General features: G+C 43.6%; 1 protein-coding gene across 8 annotated transcripts in view; it reads right to left on the reverse strand.

Annotated features, from left to right (window-relative positions):
* Positions 1-14,940, reverse strand: part of PHRF1 (PHD and ring finger domains 1) — a 352,385-nt gene that overhangs the window by 302,828 nt on the left and 34,617 nt on the right. For 5 of the 8 annotated variants that reach the window (XM_029582938.1, XM_029582936.1, XM_029582937.1 and 2 more), the window contains 2 exons: positions 13,439-13,547; positions 2,277-2,387 (listed from right to left, as the gene is read on the reverse strand). In XM_029582938.1, coding sequence (XP_029438798.1) covers positions 2,277-2,387; positions 13,439-13,523 — 196 coding nt within the window. In that variant the 5' untranslated portion in view covers positions 13,524-13,547. The remainder of the gene's footprint in view (positions 1-2,276; positions 2,388-13,438; positions 13,548-14,940) is intronic. The other 3 variants (XM_029582942.1, XM_029582941.1, XM_029582940.1) reach the window with 1 other exon arrangement.

The raw sequence follows: 14,940 nt of genomic DNA on the forward strand, positions 1-14,940 counted from the left end.
AATGTCTTCCAATTCTTTACCGAACAGCAGTTTGCCCTTGAAAGGCAGAGAACCTAGCTGAGCTTTGGAGGAGACATCTGCAGACCAGTTTCTCAGCCAAAGTAGTCTACGAGCCAACACCGCTTAAGTCATGGATCTAGCCGAAGTGTGGAGCAGATCATACAGAGCTTCTGCACTGTAAGCTACCGCGGCTTCCAAGCGCCCTGCTTGTACAGCCTCCTCCTGTGACAGGGACGTGTTATTCTGTAGGAACTGCACCCAGTGAAATCCTGCCCGCAAGGCGAAACTGCTGCACATGGCAGCTCGCACTCCAAGCGCAGAGACCTCAAAAATCTTCTTGAGCTGGATTTCGAGTTTACGATCCTGAAGATCCCCGAGAGCTGTTGCCCCTGTCATCTTCTAAGTGACCGCAGACACCTCAGCATCCACCTTGGGGGACCTGAAGAATATCCAGGGCTTTTCCTCTGGTAAAGGATACAGCTTATCCATCGCTTTACTGATTTTCAGACCCAAGTCTGGTGTGTCCCATTCCAAAAACAGTAAGTCCGTAACCGAAATATGGAACGGGAAGGACCGGTACGGACTACAAAGACCCACCATGACAGGATCAATGGCCCCCCATCCAGGAGTCTTCCGGAGGGGCATCAATGCCTAATTCCTCCAGCACCGAGGGAATAAGTGGAGCTAACTCGTCCCTTCGGAACAGATGAACCACCTTGGGGTCACCCCCTTCAAGAACTGGGGGGACCATGTGTGGTAGAATGGGCCTGGACCTCATCCTGTCCTGCTCCCGGTAGAGGGTGGTCTCCTGGATCTCAGTCTTCAATATCAGAAACCTCCAAGGAGAAATGTCTAGCGGCTGGATTGTCACGGACTGCAGGGGGCACTTCTTTCTAGGAGCCCCCTCCTCCTCCGGGGCTCTGGACCGCTTAGGACCTTTGTCCCCAGGATCATAACCCTTCCTTTTGGCAGCTCTCCTTGCTTTAAAAGCTTTATGCAATAGCATAATAAAATCAGAGGAGAATGAGGAGGAAGAGGAGACCGAAGCCCCTTCAGGGCTCTCCTCTGCCACAACTATAGGCTCTTCATCAAGTCTGCCTCCCTGGAGGTCACTTGCTGCAGAGATAAGGGCAGTGGGAATCTCCCCTCCCCCGCCACAGCCTGCGCCATCGTGCAAATCATATCCAAAAGGATCAGCTGAAAGAGAGCCACCGCCGCCCGAGACTCTCGGGATCTCAGTGCGATTTAAAAATACCTCCCCCGGCGGATTTGGAAGTGCCCTCCCCCCGGGAAAGCAGGCAGAGCAGAGACCATCGCAGGAGACTAGAGAGCGCTCGCATCCTCACAGGCTCTACAGGCTGTACTACACGGCATCGGACTGCAATGCTACCTAAAAAAAAAAAAACCTCAAAAGGGAAAAAATTAAGCTTCCGACCTCTGACCACCTCAGCTGGAGAAACAAAACTGAGGCTCCCTCACACAGTACAAAGAAACCGGCCGAAGTGTCATGTTGACACATTATTATTATTATTATTATTTTTCAGTCAAACCTGACAGAAGCTCCGCTTGGGTCCTGCAGCTCCTGGGGTGAATGATCCAGGCTTCCCGGTATCACCCCGAGCTCTGGAAGCAGGAGCTGAGAGAAGGGCCTTAGACACCGAACTCCAGATGCCTCAACTACCAGGGGGGATAGTCCCCTCAGAACCTGCCAACCCCCTGGGAGGCTTAAAGGCTCCTTTGTTGCTTCCTCCTAATTTTTTTTTTAATTTTTTTTTTAAGGGCTATAGCTGCCTAACCTAACTCTCTAAACCTGTTTTGTTTTTTAAAACTAATTCCTAAACTTTCTTCACAGACTGCACCTCCACCATCTGCTGGAGACAGAGAAATACTGTAGGTGGCACCTGAGGGTATAGGGCAGAGTCAGTCAAAATGTCTCTGTCTCCATCTGCTGGTGGGGAGGCAGAACCCAGGAGTCAGGGCTGATCCAGGTATGTACAGGGAACAGGGAATGAATCCATACAGAACTGTTCCCTGATGAAGAAATGAGGGGAAGAGTTGTCAAGAGGTCACCAGAGGGGAAAAAAAAAAAAAGCTGTACACAGTAGCTCTCTAAGGGCAGGATAAGAAGGGATACATAGCAGCTCCCTGATGAGTAAGAGCAGCACGAATTCAGAGAAACAGCAGCTCATGTATGCTCAGGGACAAAACCACTTTTACTATCAATTCCAAGTTTTGAAAGACTGGAACGGAGATTTTAGAAAACAAATTGTCCCTACCAGAGCCATCTTCCATCTCTTCGGCTTCCCCTTCGCTGTCTTCATCAGCTCCATCATCAGAACCATCGTCTTCATTTTCTGTGTCATCTCCTGAGCCGCCACTGCTCTCCTCTGCATGACCAGAAGAGGAAAAACCTGTCACCCTACCACTGCTCATTGATCCAAACTACTCCATTACCATTAGCACCTTCCTAATTTTATTAGACTGAAAATTCTGCAACACACAGCAGCAAAATTAATTGACGAGAAAAAAAAAAGGTATGATCAGGTGCTTAATAGATTTACCCTGGTTGCCTGTAATAAGTAGAAAGATTAAAAACTGTATATTTAGTTTTTAAGGCATTTTATACAGGTCTGCCTATTTGTCACAGCTTCTGATACCATGATTGGTTACAATCATGGCTCCCCATCGCATCCCATCGCATCCCGAATTCTCTTCAAAATTCTAACCATAGTGCACAAGTCCATCCACTCGCACAATTCCAATTGGTTGGATGAACCCTTTCGTCCTATACGCACTGAACGACCCACTCGCACTGTCAACAAAGGCACCCTCTCCATTCCCCCTTTGAAAAAAGCCCACCTCTCCTCTACTAGGGACCGTGCACTATCCATTGCAGGCCCTAAACAATGGAACGCCCTCCCTACCACTCTCAGGCTAGAGCCATGTTACGCCAAGTTCAGAAAAAAACTTAAAACATGGCTCTTCCGACAAGCCTACCCTGATTAAGTACACTGACTTCCGCAAGTATCTTGCCTACGCCTTGTATATTCCTGTAAATAGTCCGTTGCAGTTTTATTTATTGCTTTAATTCCTCCACCTCCTGCTCTTTGTATACTCCTCCTTGTTCGCCCTCCCTGTTCATTGTAATTTCTGCCTTTAAAGTTACATTGTAAACCGGTATGATGTATGCATACTAATACCGGAATATAAAAGTTTTTAAATAAATAAATAAATAAATTACACTTAGATGTTCTAAGATGTTCTTAGATGTTCTAAATCAAGATTACCTTCAGCAACACAAATGAGATTGCAATGTACCAGGCACTCGTTTTAGTTACCAAGGTCCTTTCCTTACTATGCAATTCTATGCCATTTCAAGCTCGTAAAAATCCAACAACTTAAAATGCAGGAAAATAATTAAGACATCGTTTACGCGCGAGTTTATAATGCATAATTACTGGACATTATTCATAACTAATAATGGGGACCGTATCAGTTATTCATGTGCATGTTTTGAGTGTTACTACATTGGACCAGAATGTGTTATCCCTTATATTTATTACATGAAATATGTTTTTTATTCATGTAAATGAACTCAGGCAGTATGAGTTCATTCAGGAGCAATTTTTGCACAACAAATCTCAGTTTCCAAGGCATGTAGCTGCCTGGTTCGAAAGGCAGCTGACACCAGCAAGTTTGATAGTTTTTCCGCAGCATCTAAGGCTCCCTTCCTGGCCAGAGCTTTCAGCTTTTATCTCTCAGAGCTTTTCACCACTGTAGTAGTTGGGAGGATCAGTCCCGTTTATTTCATATAGAATTCCAGTTAAACCTTAGCCCTTTTAAAAACCTTCTCTACAGTTATAATGTAACTCGTGGTGTTACACTGTATTTTCAACCTTCCTGAGTAATTCATCGGCTTCCAGCTGTCTGACAGGCTGGCACACTTTGTGTTTAGAAACTGACCCGGCTTGTTCCCCTTTAATACCGAGGACAGCCTCCTACAAATAGATTGTTCACTGCATCCTTTGTTAAAGGGTCTTCCCGGAGGAATCCATTTCTGTGAAACAAGGCCCTTGTTGGGACAGTCCATCTGATCCAGGAATTTACATTACATAGTTGACTGAGAAGCTTTCTTCATCAAACTACGGAATTAACACATCGTAGCCAGTGGATATACACCTTAGTACAAGAGGATTTTTCCTCTGTATTGTATCTTATATGCAAACATTTAATGAGGAGTGTCCATGTGCACTTCAGTTAGTGGATGTCTGTGCACAAGAAGTGTGTGTGTGTTATTTAGTGTGCTTTTTCGTGATGTAACAGTGAATAATGGTTTTGTTTGTGTTGGAATAGTCTTTCATGTCTTCACCACTCACAACATCAGCATATTGTACTTTTAGTGTCTTGTATATGAGCACTACTGTATGTACAAATTTACTATACCTAAACAAACATTTTCTAAGATTGAAAGAATTATATAAAGATTGAACCAATACAAACTATTTATGTGCTTTGAATTTAAATGTATATGTTTAGCTGACTGTATATTTTTGTATTTAGGGTAATACAGCAATTATATTTTGAATTTTGCTCTTTTATTTTAACTTTGAATTTATTAATAGTCTGTTTTAGTACTGGCCATTATACTCAATAGTGCTTTTTTCCCCCCAGTTGGGGATTTTTTTTTTAACTTCATTTCATATATTTTAATTTGTAAACCACTTTCATTATGAGAAAGGCAGGATAACAAGAAACAAGATAGTAAAGGAGAAATTACTACTTACCTGATAATTTCCTTTTCTTTAATGAAGACAAGTAAATCCACACCAGTGGATTAAGCACCTCTACCCAGCAGATGGAGACGGAGCAAAGCTGAAGTCACAGTATATATACCCCTGCAGCGATATCAGCCTGCCAGTATTCTCTGCAAAAGCCAACTGTGAATAGACTAAACAATACATGAACATAATTAACAGACAACCATTCAAGCACTCGGTTAATAGGAAAACACTGAACTCAGACAAGGAGTGTAATATTACTAATTTAGGATCTGACACCAGTAATCCCCGGAAATGCAGCCATACAGGAGGACAATAGCACCACCATCCAGCTGCCAATGGCGGGAAGGTGGATTAACCTGTCTTCATTAAAGAAAAGAAAATTATCAGGTAAGTAGTCATTTCTCCTCTCTTAGCATTCAGACAGGTTAATCCACACCAGTGGGATGTACCATAGCTACTCCCAAACAGGGCAGGAGGCTGCCCATGGTCCGATCAACACCGCATGTGCGAAGGATATGTCCTCCCAGGCTGAACATCCAGGCGATAATGCCTGGAAAAGGTGTGTAAGGAGGACCATGTCGCAGCTTGACAAATCTCAACAGGAAACAACAATCTAATCTCCGCACATGACACTGTCTAACTATGCAATGGCTGCTCAGCATCCACATACATGGCCGGATAACCTCCTTAATCCAGCAGGCTATCGTAGCCCGTGACGCCAGTTCATCCTGTTTACTCCCACCATGGAGTAGAAACAGCCGGTCCATCTTCTTGAGAGGTTTAGAAATCTCCAAATACCTTATGATATGCCGTTTGACATCCAAGGTCTGTAACAGGCGATATTCATTCACATCTCTCTCCATGTCCAGTGTCAGCAGGGAAACTGATTCAAACGCAAATCCAAGACCACCTTCGGCAAAAAGGACAGAACAGTTCGCAGCTGTACTGCACCTGGAATCACTTGCATAAACGGTTCGTGGCAAGACAAGTCCTGCAATTCAGAAACTCTATGCACAGGACAAATTGCCACCAGAAACAAAGTAAGTAACTTCAAGGATAGGCTATGCAGTGGTCGAAAGGTGGGACCCACCAGAAAATTCAGAACCAGATTAAGACTCCACGAGGGCACCGGCAATTGCAAGGGAGGATAAAGATGCTTCAGCCCCTTTTAGGAACAGGGCCACATCCGGATGAGCGGACAAGGGTTCACCATTCACCTGACCTCAGAAACTGGCAAGAGCAGCCACCAGTACCTTCAAGGAATTAAGGGTCAAACCCTTAATCAACCCATTCTGCAAGAAATTCAAAATGAGCGGGGTCTTAACTGAACAAAGATGAACCCTCTTGTTCCTCACACCAAGCTTCAAACACTCACTAAACTCGAACATAGGCTAAGGAAGTGGAGAACTTTCGCACTCGAGGACAAGGTGAAAATCACAGCAGTGGAGTATCCACACTTTAGCAACCAAGCCCTCTCAAGGGCCATACCATAAAACAAAATTGAGTTGGATCTTCGTTAAGAATAGGCGCCTGCCACAACAGATCCCTGTGAGCTGGAAATTGGAGGAGAGTCCACCAGGAACCTCTGCAGATCTGCATACCATGGCCTCCTGGGTCAATCTGACACCACCAGAAGCACCATCTCGTGCGTCTCTCAATCCTCCAAATCACTCTGCCAAACATGGGCCACAGGAGAAAGACATATAGAAGCTTGATCTTCTCCTGTGATTGAAGAAGCGAGGAACCTTCGCACTGTGTGATGTTGCTAGCAAGTCTAGCAGCAGGAGGCTCCAGCAGCCCACTGAGCTGGAACGCTTAGTTTTACAATTCCCATTCTCCTGGATCCAGACTATCTGCTGCAAAGGTCGGCTGTTACATTATCTTTTCCTGCAATGTGTGATGCTGAGATCTCCTGGAAATGTACTTCCACCCATTCCATGAGTTGGGCTATTTCCTGTGACATTTGCTGGCACTTTCTTCCTCTCTGGTGACTGATGTAAGCTACTGTCACCGCATTGTCTGATATTATTCGGACCACTCAACCCTGCAAGTGGACAACGAATCGCAAGCATGCTAACCGAACGGCATGGGTCTCCAGCCGATTGATGCTCCAGACAGACTCTTCTGTGCTCCAGCACCCCTGAGCTGTCAACTCCTGACAGTGAGCCCCCAACCCTGGAGGCTCACATACATCGTCTTCGAAGGGGAATGCCCTTCCTTAAATGATCCACTTGCAACCACCACCGCAATTCGATGCTGACCTCCACAGGTAAGTGAAGCCGAATCCAGTAGTCCTGACACTGTGGACTCCAACATGCAAGAAATGTGCGCTGAAGAGGATGCATATGCACCCCTGCCCATGGAACTACCTCTAGGATGGCTGCCATCAACCCAAGCACCTGTAGGTTAAGACCATACTGTCAGGTGTATTGCTTCTGTTAGCCACACCTGCAACATCAGTTTCTGAATGTGGATCTCTGGCAGAAACACCCTACCTTGCTTCGTGTCGAAACAAACACAGATTTACTCTAGTATGTGGGATTGCTGTAGACTGCTCTTGGCCAAGTTCACCACCTACCCTAGTTCCTGTAATAAGGAGGTCACCTTGCGTGAGACCTGAAGGCTCTTTCATACTCTTGGCCCGAATTAACCAATCAAAGTATCGGTAGACAAGAATGTCATCATCTCTCAACACTTCCACTACCACCACCATTTCCTTGGAGAAGGTTCTGGGCGAAGTGGCCAAACCAAAGGGTAATGCTCAAAACTTATAATGTTGCCCCAAAACAGCGAAACAAAGAAACCGTTGATGCTCTAGCTGGATGGGAATATGCAGGTATGCCTCTGACAAATCCAGAGACATAAGAAACTCCCCCATTGACTGAGGAGCTTTGACAACGTATACTCCACTGCCTGTCTCTTGTGCAGAGAGCTGCAAGGAGACACCATAAAAACATCCCAAGGAACGCTGAGAAACTCTAGAGCATAGTCCTCTTTTATTGCCTCCAGAACTGTTCTGTCATGATTTCAACCCACTTCTGATTTAAAAAAAAAAAAAGAGAGAGGCGACCCCCTATCGCCTGTTCCCGGGGGTGGGTCGGCACACCACTGCTCGAGCCTGCGCCCCTTCTGGGCTGTTTCAGATGAAGCCACTCCTCTGTAGGATTGAAAGCTTTTAAAATCCTTAGCATGACCTCTCATGCTGAACGAACACGGCCTCGGCTTTTTATCCTCTGGTAACAGAGGCTGGGACTCACCCCCACTTATTGGCCATTTTTTCCAACTCACTCCCAAATAAAAGTGATCCTTTAAAGGGCAATTTCGTAAGATTAGACTTTGAAATTATATCGACCGACCAATTTCTCAGTCATAGCTGACACCTGGCCACTATCACTGAAGCACGGACCAGGTTGCAGCCCACATCTGCCAAAAAGGTGGCTGCCAGTTCATTCACTGCCCTGGAATTGAAACCAGATTCATCAACTTCCTTAGAGAGAAATAAGCAAGTGCGAGCCACCAGGAAGCAGCAAGAGGCTATCTGCAAATTCACTGACATCACCTCAAAGGCCTGCTTAAGGATAGCCTCAATTCTCCTATCCTGCTCATCCTTCGATGCACACACCAGCACAACCAATTTTGGAAAGGGCAACTACTCTCTTGCCGCCGGATCCAGAGGATACAGTGCTTTCAAGATCAATCAATTCTTGAATAGCATCTGTAATGGGGAAGAAACATTATGCTTTATGCCAAGAAATTAAAATGGGATTTTTCTTTGACTCAGACATGGAATCAGAACCCTGCACCCCTAGAATCTTCAATATCTGGGAGATCAGAGCCAGTAACTCATCTCTATGAAAGAAAAGCAATATTGTTTCTATATGGCTTACTCCTCCAGGGAGCAAGGAATGCCGTCATCATCCGTGCCATCTGGGTACCTATCAGGGTGACCTGCAGCAGGTCTAAACTATACAAACACTACAGAGGAACTCGGCAATAGATACTGCCCACATGTTTTATTATTGTTTGTTATCTACACAATTTTATCAAATAAATTTAACACACATATTACACATAACCAGCTATGCGGGATAGTACTCACCCTAATATTAAAACATCATCATACATCCATTACCCTCCATACATCCATACTATTCATCCACACCACTCAAATCATACCATACACCTCATACCACCTAAAAACCGTATGCACTTATATAATTAATACCCCTTCATATAAAACTTTGCACATTCCAAAAATGTTCATATCTAATAAATATACATCATATTCATGCAGTACATGTCAGATCATAATATATAAAACCTGGCACGGAATAATATGCACACTGTATTGGAATACTGTATTAGGTTTTAGTCCATAATTAATAGGAATATGATGTATTATAATATCCTTTAGTTTGTACCTATTGAAAAATATTACACATCGACAGGAGCATTGTAAAAGGGTTTAGCCTGCATTTATTGAAAAATATTACATGTAATATATCTATACAGTGTGTATATTATTCCGTGCCAGGTTTTACATATTATGATCTGACATGTACCGCATGAATATGATGTATATTTATTAGATATGAACATTTTTGGAATGTGCAAAGTTATATGAAGGGGTATTAATTATATAAGTGCATACCGTTTTTAGGTGGTATGAGGTGTATGGTATGATTTGAGTGGTGTGGATGAATAGTATGGATGTATGGAGGGTAACGTATGTATGATGATGTTTTAATATTAGGTTGAGTACTATCCCGCATAGCTGGTTATGTATAATATGCGTGTTAAATTTATTTGATAAAATTGTGTAGATAACAAACAATAATAAAAAATTTGGGCAGTATATATTGCCGAGTTCCTCTGTAGTGTTTGTATAGTTTAGATGTAGGACAGAGTCATTGCATGTGTGTTTTTTTACCTGCAGCAGGTCTAGACATACTCAGACCGTTACCCACGGCACCAGGCATGCAGGGATCCACAGCCTATGATCCTGAACTTTTAGGTTTGGCTGGGGCCGCTGACTGCACCTATAGAAAGAACTACAATCCTTGAAAAAATTCCACCCAAGAAAAGGCAGAAGGATCCATACCAAAATCAGGTGGTGTTGGTCCTGCACCCACTAAATTGCTTTGCCCCAACGATGAACCAGTTAGGGGAGCCCCAAAACCAGGTGAAACCTTTGGCAGTTCCTCTTCCAGTCCCATTCCCGCATCATACTGGGAAGGGCCAGGCTCAGCAAAATCAGTTGGAGAAAACACTCCCTGAACCTCCAAGCAGCACTGACACAAGTTAGAGGGGACGCCATATGGCAAGCAGCAAAAAGAATAATGCACTTAAGCTTCTTTGCTACCGGCGCCATGGATAAACACCCGGTAGCAGCACACTCCCAAGTGTCTGACAATTGTGCGCCCAGCTGCCCGCCCACACAAGCAAGCCTGGACAGAGCATAAAAAACAAACTCTGTCCAATAAACGCAAACTAAGGACGCCCAAAATGTAGACGCCCACCAAGATGCACCCACCAGGATGCGCAAGCGCGATCTGACATCAGACACTTTTTCGTGCAGACTTAGAATAGAAAAGCACGCAAACTCTGCCATGGTCAACCACACGGCATTCTAAGTGAAGCCTGAGAGCACGCCTGGCCAAAAAGGCTGCTCAACCTGCCAAGCTGCCACAACTCCCCAAGCTCCCCCGGCACGCCAAGCTCGGAGACCAAAAGGGGAATGTAATCTCTAACATTAACTCCCCTTCTTTTTATTTTTATATATTTACTCTTTACCTGAGCTCAGCCCATCCTGGCTGAGTACAGAGTCGGTCTCCGGCTGCTGGGAGAGAGGGGCAAAGACCATCACCACTGTGCTTGGCTTCTTACACCTGCTAGGCCCTCAGCTGTTTGTCTCTCTACAGTTAAGTCCACACCGGAAAACCAGCTACCAGACCAAGGCACTCTACTGAGAGAGGGATCCACAGATATCACTTCAGAAAAACTCGGAGGGAGGGACATAAGAACATAAGAAATTGCCATGCTGGGTCAGACCAAGGGTCCATCAAGCCCAGCATCCTGTTTCCAACAGTGGCCAATCCAGGCCATAAGAACCTAGCAATTACCCAAACACTAAGAAGATCCCATGCTACTGATGCAATTAATAGCAGTGGCTATTCCCTAAGTAAAATTGATTAATAGCAGTTAATGGACTTCTCCTTCAAGAACTTATCCAAACCTTTTTTTAACCCAGCTACACTAACTGCACTAACCACCTCCTCTGGCAACAAATTCCAGAGCTTTATTGTGCGTTGAGTGTGAAAGAATTTTCTCCGATTAGTCTTAAATGTGCTACTTGTTAACTTCATGGAATGCCCCCTAGTCCTTCTATTATTCGAAAGTGTAAATAACCGATTCACATCTACTCGTTCAAGACCTCTCATGATCTTAAAGACCTCTATCATATCCCCCCTCAGCCATCTCTTCTCCAAGCTGAACAGCCCTAACCTCTTCATCCTTTCCTCATAGGGGAGCTGTTCCATCGCCTTTCTCATTTTGGTTGCCCTTCTCTGTACCTTCTCCATCGCAACTATATCTTTTTTGAGATGCGGCGACCAGAATTGTACACAGTATTCAAGGTGCGGTCTCACCATGGAGCGATACAGAGGCATTATGACATTTTCCGTTCTATTAACCATTCCCTTCCTAATAATTCTTTACATTCTATTTGCTTTTTTGACTGCTGCAGCACACTGAGCCGACGATTTTAAAGTATTATCCGCTATGATGCCTAGATCTTTTTCCTGGGTGGTAGCTCCTAATATGGAACTTAACATCGTGTAATTACAGCAAGGGTTATTTTTCCCTATATGCAACACCTTGCACTTGTCCACATTAAATTTCATCTGCCATTTGGATTCCCAATCTTTCAGTCTTGCAAGGTCCTCCTGCAACGTATCACAGTCTGCTTGTGATTTAACTACTCTGAATAATTTTATATCATCCGCAAATTTGATAACCTCACTCGTCGTATTCCTTTCCAGATCATTTATATATATATTGAAAAGCACCGGTCCAAGTACAGATCCCTGAGGCAGTCCACTGTTTACCCTTTTCCACTGAGAAAATTGACCATTTAATCCTACTCTCTGTTTCTTGTCTTTTAATCAGTTCGTAATCTACGAAAGGACATCGCCTCCTATCCCATGACTTTTTAGTTTTCGTAGAAGCCTCTCATGAGGGAATTTGTCAAACGCCTTCTGAAAATCCAAATACACTACATCTACCGGTTCATCTTTATCCACATGTTTATTAACCCCTTCAAAAAAATGAAGCAGATTTGTTAGGCAAGACATCCCTTGGGTAAATCCATGTTGACTGTGTCCCATTAAACCATGTCTTTCTATATGCTCTACGATTTTGATCTTGAAAATAGTTTCCACTATTTTTCCCGGCACTGAAGTCAGGCTCACTGGTCTATAGTTTCCCGGATCGCCCCTGGAGCCTTTTTTAAATATCGGGGTTACATTGGCCACCCTCCAGTCTTCAGGTATCACCACAGGAGAGCAGGGCAAATTAATTTCCTTTTTCTGTCTCCTCCTAAATTTTTTTTTTAAGCAAGCCACAGAAGGGCGATGCATGTCCATCTGCTGGAGATGGAGAATACTGGTGAGATAATGTCAGTGCAGGGGTATATGTACTGTGACGACAGCTTTGCTATGTCTCCATCTGCTGGTAGAGGTAAATAACCCACTGGTCATGGATTAACTTGTCTGAATACTAAAAAACATTGTGGGACTCATCCTTCAATATACTATAATGTGATGAGGGAAGGGGCAGAGCGCGATGAGATACATCCCTCCGTACAGTATAACATGACAAGAGAGGGGAGCAGAGCGCCGTGAGACTCATCCCTCCGTACACTATAACGTGGTGAGGGAGGAGGCCCAGCGCTGTGTGACTCATCCTTCCGTACAGTACAATGTGACAAGGGTGTGGCAGAGCACTTTGTGGTTCATCCCTTTATCCATCATATGAGTGGGATGTGGCAGAGTGCTGTGCAGATTATTCTGCTGTACAATAAAATCATCTTTCTATACACTATAGCATGTGGAGGTGTGGGGCAGGTGCTATGTGACTCACTTCTGTATAGTGTAATATGTGGAAGCTCTATGCAACTCATCCTTCTATGCAGTACAGTATGGGGAAGGAAGTAAACAAGAGGCTTTTGTTAAAAACATAATTTCCAAAGCATTTTATTTTCAGAAATTATCATTAAACAATTAACCTTTCATTGAGATATGGTTCTGGTGCCTTCACTTACCTTTCCAATTGTGCCCATTATAATTCATTATGTCACACTATGCTAAGGACCCTGACAGAAAATACTAGTAGCATAATAAGAAAAATGTTTCTCAAAATACTTTATACCCAAAGAAGCTGTGAAAATGCTGTAGATTCATAGCTAATTAACCACAAACATTGCAGCAGCTCTGCAGTGGAAAGCCTGTCAGCCAATTCGGAGACTTATCTCAAAAGAAACAGCAATCTTACCTAGTCATAACTGGGACAATTTAGAAGCAATGAGATAACGTAACTTGCCCAAGATCACAGAGTCAGGGATAGAGAACCCTAGTGTGCAGAGAAAGGTTTGTAATTACCACTGATTACTGGCGTGTGCCTCTTCCCTTTTCTCAGAGCAGAGTTGTTGATTATCTGCTCGTCCTGACTGTCTTCGTCATCCATTGCTCAGCATCGGAAAGCACGTCACTGCAAGAAACAAGAACCACATGAGATCAGCACACTGGCAAAATTCAAGAACTGAGTGACAGCCACGCTCTGCTTCATCGATAAGAAACCATTACACCAAAACAGTACTTTTTTCTTTTTCATTGTACCATCTAACAATGGATGCCATATAAATACCAAAATAAAGGAGCAGGAACACAATCAATGTTTATTGCAAGCAACAAAACTGGGAGAAAATGAGGGCAAAAAAAAAACCAAAACAGATTTTGTAGGTACGAGTTTCTTTTAGTGAACTACAGTATGGAGCACCGCCCAGTTTCTTCTGTGCTAGCAGAAAACTAGGACCAGACCGGAGCTTACAGGTGGACAACTTGATACCAGCAACAAGCAAGATCTTGAGCCAGTCACAAATTCCGCAGAGCCAAAAACAATATGTTTTTATTACAAATCAGTAAGTTTTTGTAAAATCTGGAATTTTTCAGTAAAAATGTTTTAATTGGCAAGGAAAAGTTTCTACTAAACTGAGAAATCCTACAATGTGAGAATCACACTCTTCTTCCTGTGAGAAAAACATGAACTGCCCAAGATCAGTATTGTCTAAAAAATACAAATCTAAATGCATTAACATATGTGTTTAACTGATCTACACTTTCACTGTGAAAGAACTATAGAAATATTCCAAAAGTAATCGGAAATTAAAAAAAAAAAAAAAAGACTGACTGCAAAATTAGTCACACCCATTGACTATACTTGGTGGGTGCCACTTTTCAAGCAACAACAGACCATGAGTCACAGCGGGATAGAGCCATTTTTGCCCATTCTTCTTGGCAGAAGAATTCAGGCTCTTTCAAGTTGGCTGGGGGTCGTCTGTGGACTACAGTCTTCAAGTCTTGTCAGAGATTAACTATGGGATTCAGGTCTGGACTTTGACTTGGCCACACTGTTTTGTGCGTAGGATCATTGTCCTGCTGAAAGCTGAATCTTCTCTCCAATCCCACATCTATGCCTTCCTCTAGGATCTACCTGTACTTTACACTGTCTTTCCCTCAATCTTCAAAAGCCTTCTGTCACTGCTGCTGCAAAGCGTCCCCACAACATAATACTGCCACCACCATTTTTTATTTTTTTTACTGTGGGGATCTTGTGTTCCTAGGGATCATACTGTTTACACCACTCATTGCTTAGCATGGAGACCAAAAAGTTCCACTTTGGATTAATCAGACAGCAAAATCTTCTCCCACATAATGCAGTGTCCCTTAAGTATTTCTTTATAAATGTTATGAAGCACATCGTATAGCTTTACTTCAGTTGTAGCTTCCTCCTTGCCACCCTCCCATACAGGCCATGGCTGTGGAATAACCTTGAAATTGCTAAAGAGTCAACATTTTCTGAATCTCAGGAAATCTGAGGCCTC

This window comes from Rhinatrema bivittatum, chromosome 17 (genome assembly GCF_901001135.1).
Source record: "Rhinatrema bivittatum chromosome 17, aRhiBiv1.1, whole genome shotgun sequence".
NCBI classification, from domain to species: domain Eukaryota; kingdom Metazoa; phylum Chordata; class Amphibia; order Gymnophiona; family Rhinatrematidae; genus Rhinatrema; species Rhinatrema bivittatum.